The sequence below is a fragment of the Arachis hypogaea genome, chromosome 5 (genome assembly GCF_003086295.3).
Source record: "Arachis hypogaea cultivar Tifrunner chromosome 5, arahy.Tifrunner.gnm2.J5K5, whole genome shotgun sequence".
Classification (NCBI taxonomy): Eukaryota; Viridiplantae; Streptophyta; class Magnoliopsida; order Fabales; family Fabaceae; genus Arachis; species Arachis hypogaea.
The window spans coordinates 6,708,384-6,715,586 of NC_092040.1; the positions used below are offsets into that span (position 1 = coordinate 6,708,384).

Genomic DNA, 7,203 nt, shown 5'->3' on the forward strand with positions numbered 1-7,203 from the left:
ACGTTTCCATATAGGATAGTATGCAAATCAAGGGAGAAATAGGAATATAGAATAGATTAGTTATGGGTTGATAAACAAATTAAGTAGCGTAGGCGATTGCAAAAGTTGCTCCTTCGCAAGGCTTGTATAAAAATCTACAAAGTGGCCTCGTGAATCTCAATAGCACGCAGTCCTCTGTTCTACTCGTCCATGGTCTCCATCACTAGATCGAAACAAATCCCACTTCCACTTATAATAGTAAGTTAGTTTGTACAGTATGTGTATACGAAAAACAGTTAGAATAATAATAATAGCGTGCCAAACATTTAAACTGGATTATTTAAGAAGTCAATAGGAGAAAAGAAAGAAAGAATCCATCTCGCGAATAAATATTGGCAAATAACTAAATGCAGCACAAATAAAGAAGAAATCAAAATTTTTAATAGAATAAGAAGACCCAAAGAACGGTGTTGTTCAATAGGGCCATGCCGTTGATGGCGCACCCCTGTGTCTGATATAAACGACACTGCGCATTTACAATAGCCTCTCAAGACTCCATTGAAGCGTTTCACTTACTCCTCTAGCCTAGCCATATATAAATAAAACGAAGCAGAATCTCAACAATTTTTGGAGGGGTCCTGACTCCTCTCTGATCTGTGCTAATAACCAACACAAAAACACTTCACTTTCACCGCAAACAATGGTATCATCCGACCCCTCTTACCACACCGTTCCCACCATGGCAAAATCATCTACTCACTTTCATAGAAGTAAAACCTCCATCTTCCTCTCCGATGGTTGCCTCTTCCTCGGTGGAGCATTCTCCGCCCTCCTCATCGTCGGGGTTTTCTTCTCCTTCACAACCCCCATCCCCAGCAACATCCCCAATTTAGGCTCCGTCACCACAAAGTTCACCGCCGCACCCGCCGCCGCTTGCGAAACCTCCTCCTCTGGTCCTGACCTCCGGTTGGATCCTCCCGATAGAACCTTCTACGACGATCCAGAAATGGGGTACACCATGGAGAAGAAGGTTCATAACTGGGACAAGAAGCGCGAGGAATGGCTAAAGCATCACCCATCGTTCGCCGCGGGAGCAAAGGAGAGGATCATGACGGTGACGGGTTCTCAGCCTAAACCGTGCAAGAACCCCATCGGTGATCACCTTCTCCTCCGATTCTTCAAAAACAAAGTTGATTACTGTAGGCTCCACGGGTACGACATATACTACAACAACGCGCTGCTCCACCCTAAGATGTTCGGTTATTGGGCCAAGTACCCCGTGGTGAAGGCTGCGATGCTGGCCCACCCGGAGGCCGAGTGGATCTACTGGGTCGACTCAGACGCGTTGTTCACCGACATGGACTTCAAGCTCCCCTTGGAGCGCTACAAGGACCACAACCTCGTGGTTCACGGTTGGCCCCGCCTCATCCACGAGAAGCGCAGCTGGACGGGCCTCAATGCCGGCGTCTTCCTCATCCGCAACTGCCAGTGGTCGTTGGACTTCATGGATGTGTGGGCCAGCATGGGCCCACAGACCCCGAATTACGAGAAATGGGGGAAGACGTTACGGTCAACGTTCAAGGATAAGTTCTTTCCGGAGTCAGACGATCAGACGGGCCTGGCTTACCTGATCGCCATAGAGAAGGACAAGTGGGCGGACAAGATTTATTTGGAGAGTGAGTACTTCTTCGAAGGGTATTGGGAGGAGATTGTGACGACGTTTGAGAACGTTAGTAAGAAATATGATGAGGTGGAGAGAGAGGTGAGGGAGTTAAGGAGGAAGCACGCGGAGAAGGTGAGTGAAAGGTACGGTGAGTTGAGAGAGAAGTTTGTTAGGGGTGGCGATGAGGTTGTTGGGCGGTTGAAGAGGCCGTTTATTACACACTTCACGGGATGTCAACCTTGTAGTGGGGACCACAATCACATGTACTCTGCCGATGCTTGCTGGAATGGGATGCTGAGGGCGCTCAATTTCGCCGATAATCAAGTCCTCAGACCTCACGGTTACATGCACCCCGATCTAGGAGATAACGGAGTTACTCCCATTCCTTCTGATTATCCCCCACCATGAGCCTTCCCTGCCCCACTCAGGTATAGTTTTAATCATTAATCATTAATTTAATATTGTTGCCCAATCTCAGCACATATTCTCTATGTTGTTATTGGTTTTTCAATTAGCAACAGTTGAATAGTATGCTAGGAAAGTGTTTATTACTTATTAGGGATCTTTTCTGTCGTGTTGCGATCACCTGAGTAATTAACAACAAAAGGGATTTTGGTATAAGTATTAGTTTATTAGGCCTGCTGTCTCTAATTTTTAGTTTTGAGGCATCGAACAGGTGCGCATTAGTGGGGGATAATATGTTCTTCCCGGATCCCTAGGGAAGCGTAATGTTGGTGGCTGACGTGTCTCTTATTCCCTGCTAAATTTGTCTTTTTGACTTGTTTTCGACAAACCAAACTTAATCTATGGTCTTTACGCATGCTTTGAAAATGACTGAATTGCTTTTCAGACTTGCTAGTTGCTACCTGGGAAAATGAGGCTTCTCCGAAGAATTCTTACTACAAGACACATACTAGTTAAACCTATTTGATTTACATAATTTATTGTTTAAAATATTAGCAAGGTAAATTTATTATTTTTGTTTTGAATTAAATTTTTTAGATTATGAATATTTTTTATGTAATTATTATACTTTTATTTAAAGCGAAACAATAACTTCTTATTATTGATATGTCAAACAATAAATGACATTTGAACTACCTGATTTGTTCATAAAATATCTAAGAAATTCTCTCTCTCCCCGTGCTTTCACACCGTTCTAAAAATTAACTATTTTTTAGAAAATGAATCTTCTATTTTTTTTATTATTTAGTAAAGTTTAATCTCTTGTCTTATACTCTTTAAATAGAATTAAGAGAAAACATGTAAAAAAAATATTAAATAATGAGAAATTATACTTTACTAAACAATTGAAAAAAAATGAACAGATATACTATTTACTTTTTATTATGTAAATGTCATATTTTACCCTAGAACATAAAATTTAATTTTGATATACAATAAAAATTTCATAATCATCCAGTCAAATTTATGAGTTTAGATAATTTTTTAATGTGAAAATATATGATTAGTCTTTTGTATAAAGTTACGTTATTATTGAAAGTGTATAAAATTAAATTCAAAACATAAACATAAATTAGGAAATTATGTAAAACAGTTTTTCATGTAAACAAAATATAAAGTGGTTAAATTAATTTAATCAAACATTTTTTCCGCTATGTTAAATTAAAAACATTAAATGTTTTTATTTAAGTGTTACTAGTGTTTCTTTATCTGATAAAATGACATAATCCAAGAATTTTTTCTCTCTCTAAAATGTAACATTTTTCAAAATGATAGGAAATTTAATTATTTCCTTATCAGAATTTCCTTACCTAGAGGTTAAAGTTTGTTATTAGGAGTATTTTAGATACATATGCGTGGGTATTCTGCAATCTGTACTATATGAATATGTTAACGGTTTACGACAACTTAATTTTGAATTTTAGTAGTAAGTAGTAACAATATAATATCACTCAAATGAAAGCTATTTGACTTAACAATAAATTTACTTGCTCTTATGTTACTAGCAAAAAACAATAGTGAAAAGTATAGGAGAAATGTTTGTGCACGCAGACAAGACATCCCTGTTATATATCTTCATTCAGACAATCTAGTAAAATGATATCTTATTTAATATTTATCTCAGTTCAAGGGTAAGGTGCGCAGGAGTTGTATTCTATTGTCGCTCAACCACCGTTATCCAAAAAAGAAAAAAGGAAGCCCAACCACCATGATCTTTAAATGATTGGAATCAACGTGAATGTAGCTACCAAGCATTTTTATTATTTCTTGTAGTATTAGCTAACACCTCATTGAAAAATAAAGATGGCATTAACTAATTAGAAGTTCGTACGCATGGGCAGCTAACCTGTTAGAAGATATTTAAAAAAAGAAAGCAACATAAACGTTTCAAGGAGTCAAAATTTAATGATGAATCATATTGTGAAAACTATTTAATAAGAAAAATGATACTAATCGAAGTATTGTCCTGTATGCTGTCAACTCACTAGCCATGGTTGGCTTCTTGTTTGTTTGGGAAGCATTTGTTGTAGATCTCAAAATGTCTTATTATGGACATGCAGGCAAAGGACCCATCAAGTTTGGAGAAAGCTGATCGTGGCCCATCAATTAATATGGGTATATGAAGCACATGCCTACGTTCAGAGCTTTTCATGGATAGTATTTTTCACCTAAGTTGTGGGTCACAGATGATCAAATTCAAAAGTGGGACATATCGATACACCCCCATAGTTACAAATCTACAATCTTACAAGTTACAACACATATATTGGCCATTCCATTTGCCCTTTGCTTGTTTTTACTTCTTTTCCTTTACTCTGCTAGCTAGCTCCTAGCTGGAAAGTTCAGATTTAATAGGATGTTAAGCTCTATGATGTTCATATCTGATGTATCCTAAGTCAACATTGCTCAATAAAAAGTGTTGCTGAATCGCTAGTGCCTAGTATGACTATTATTAGTTATATACACACACAAAAAAAAAAAAAAAAAAAGACGGAGGGGGGAGGGAGGAGAAATCAGCCGTCACCACTATCACATTACCAAATTAACTGGAGGGCAATCACAATTCACAGCTAAAAGATTAACGGTATCAACGGAAGCAATACCCAATTTTTAACCGATCAAATGTCAATAACTATCAATAACAAAAAACTCTGATCAATGATAACAGGAGTGAGTTTCTTGGGTTTTTTTTTTTTTTTTTTTTTTTTTTTTTTTTTTTTTTTTTTTTTTAGACTTACACAGTTACAGATTGGACTCCTTAACAAAAGGAGCAGAATTGGAAGTTTGAGGCATAACTTTGGGCAGCTTTTTTGCCATCCTTCGCTTCCTGGTTCTTTTCGAGGTTGAGGGAGCCGCTCCATCACCTAAACCATGTTGCGCCATCACGGAAGAAACACATGAATGCAGCCACTAATATTATTAGTCTTACATCAACAAATGAATAATAAAATTACCAGGTACGTGGAGTGAAGGTTCCGTTGAAGCATTTGATCGAACAGGTGGTGCATCCTGCGTAACTTGATGTGTATAAGGAGGCAAGAGGGGGCCAATTAAGTTGCCTCGACGAATTGCATCTTCCTTGAGCTTCTTCTTGCGAATCTTCTTCCGTTGAGCCCTCGTTAGCTTCACCGTCCCGGAATCGTGTTCTTCGTCGCCGCTCGTGGAAGCATTGTCGTAATCATCCGAACTCCCTAGATTTTCAGTGCCATCCCAAAATGTTAATTAATTTCAATTTCCCCGCCTCCTACTTGTTGCGAGTGTCAAAGGAGGTTACTATTCAGTAGTAATTTGTTACCAGAAATAGCATGAGAAGGCGAGCGTTGCGTGAAAGCATCAACGGGTTTGAGATCTTGTTGAATCTGCATTGTGGCAACAACACTTGAACACTCAAATTGAGCGTAAGAAGGAAGAGAGTAGAAGAATAGAGATGTAAATACCGGTTGATGAGATGGTTCGGTTTCGGTTTCGGGTTCCGGCGAGGAGGGATATAGAATGTTAACGATGGCTTCATTAAACCTGCGCTTTCTCTCTTCCGGCTTCATACGCTTACCCTTTTGACCCTTTTGTCCTTTTCACTGAAACCATACCCAGCTCAGTAAGATCATTCAATTAAAGCAAATAGGTAATGGTTTATTTTCGGCCAACTAGATTTTTTTGTCTCCCTAGCAGAGTTCTTTGTTATATTCATTTACAGACAATACAAAATTTTCACTCATTTCCTGGCAAGTCCAAAAGAAAGCATAATATTTTTCATATCTTTGTTTCTCGTTGTGCGTTTATAAAAATTAAAAAGTAGCACAATTGCATTGATACTAATTTTATGATTTCTCTTATCTATTTGGACAAGGCATTTGCAATTTTTCATTCAAGAATCAAGAGGATATTAATATGATAACAGTTCAACCATTTATATTTAAGTAAATTTTTTTTTTAGCGAAAATAGGGAGATTTAAACTTGCAACCTCTTAAATAAGTATAAGAAGACTATGCCATTTAAGTTATACTTAAATACAAATTGTTAGGGCAAGATACTAAATAATATTGTTCTTTAGACAACTAAAAGTCTAAATGTAACCTTACAACTAACAACTACTAAAACAACAATGTAATTTTTGTTGTGATAAGATCAAATTAGATACCCATTAATATGGGCAGTTGAATTTTATTTTCAATGCTGAATGAAGTTTAAAAGCAAACTTCATACGCTTATAAATAGAGGAATAATCTCAAAAATATTACACACATATATAAAAGCAATATAAATAGAAATATTTTTAGCTTTTCTCTCTCGTACAAAACTCTCTTTCTTCTCTCTTTTGAGTATAAGTTACTACATATATAATACTATCAAATATATTAATTACTTTTATAATGAGATAATTATATTAGTAAATATCAATATTAGAGTCTTTTATTTACACTTTTTATTTTATATTTATTATATCTTATTTATTTATTTTACAACACATTATCAGCATGAGACTCTGATCAAATTTTTAGGAAGACTCAGATAACAAATTTTTCATTATGTCAAAATTCTCTCATCTTGAATTCAATGCTCTTGATATATCTGGAAACAATTATTTATCATGGATACTAGATGCTGAAATTCATCTTGATTCAATGGATCTTGGAGATACCATTAAGGCTGAAAATAATGCATCCCAAAAGGATAAAGCCAAAGCCATGATTTTTCTTCGTCGTCATCTTGACGAAGGATTGAAAAATGAATATCTCACATTAAAAAATTCTGCAGATCTTTAGGAAGACCTTGAAAAAAGGTATAATCATAAAAAAATGGTGATACTTCCTCAAGTCCGATATGAATGGACGCACTTACGTTTACAAGATTTTAAATCCATAAATGAATATAATTCGACAATGTTTCGAATCACCTCACGAATGAAATTATGTGGGAAAAAGATAACTTATCATGATATGTTGGAGAAAACTTTCTCAACCTTCCATGTCTTGAATGTGCTCCTGCAGCAGCAATATCGAGAAAAAGGGTTTAAAAATATTCTGAATTAATTTCTTTCCTTCTTGTTGTTGAACGCAACAATGAGCTGCTATTGAAAAATCACGAAGTGCGCCCA

General features: G+C 36.5%; 2 protein-coding genes across 6 annotated transcripts; one reads left to right on the forward strand and one right to left on the reverse strand.

Moving 5' to 3' along the window:
• Positions 1-4,534, forward strand: LOC112800479 (galactomannan galactosyltransferase 1). 2 transcript variants are annotated; one of them, XM_025842782.3, is made up of 2 exons: positions 1-2,070; positions 4,168-4,534. In XM_025842782.3, exon 1 carries the CDS (start codon positions 680-682, stop codon positions 2,048-2,050), a length of 1,371 nt encoding a protein of 456 aa, XP_025698567.1. In that variant the 5' UTR covers positions 1-679; the 3' UTR covers positions 2,051-2,070; positions 4,168-4,534. The 2 variants fall into 2 exon arrangements, with proteins under 2 accessions (XP_025698567.1, XP_025698568.1); XM_025842783.3 differs by lacking the exon at positions 4,168-4,534 and adding an exon at positions 2,493-2,760 and having other exon boundaries at positions 118-2,070.
• On the reverse strand, positions 3,989-5,794 carry LOC112800480 (uncharacterized). 4 transcript variants are annotated; one of them, XR_011861880.1, is made up of 6 exons: positions 5,545-5,794; positions 5,403-5,466; positions 5,062-5,298; positions 4,846-4,971; positions 4,646-4,739; positions 3,989-4,440 (listed from the first exon to the last, which is right to left on the reverse strand). XR_011861880.1 is itself a non-coding variant. In XM_072196336.1 (5 exons), exons 1-4 carry the CDS (start codon positions 5,647-5,649, stop codon positions 4,850-4,852), a joined length of 528 nt encoding a protein of 175 aa, XP_072052437.1. In that variant the 5' UTR covers positions 5,650-5,794; the 3' UTR covers positions 3,989-4,440; positions 4,846-4,849. The 4 variants fall into 4 exon arrangements, 3 of the variants coding, with proteins under 3 accessions (XP_072052437.1, XP_025698569.1, XP_072052438.1); XM_072196336.1 differs by lacking the exon at positions 4,646-4,739; XM_025842784.3 differs by lacking the exons at positions 3,989-4,440; positions 4,646-4,739 and having other exon boundaries at positions 4,783-4,971.
• Positions 5,795-7,203: the final 1,409 nt, after the last annotated feature.

Coding starts and splice junctions, on each gene's coding strand:
- LOC112800480 (XM_072196336.1), bottom strand. CDS start 5,649: ATGAAGCCGGAAGAGAGAAAGCGCAGGTTTAATGAAGCCATCGTTAAC. Junction 5,299..5,402: donor GCCTTCTCATGCTATTTCTG/GTAACAAATTAC, acceptor CTGAAAATCTAG/GGAGTTCGGATGATTACGAC. Junction 4,972..5,061: donor ACCTTCACTCCACGTACCTG/GTAATTTTATTA, acceptor AACATGGTTTAG/GTGATGGAGCGGCTCCCTCA.
- LOC112800479 (XM_025842782.3), top strand. CDS start 680: ATGGTATCATCCGACCCCTCTTACCACACCGTTCCCACCATGGCAAAA.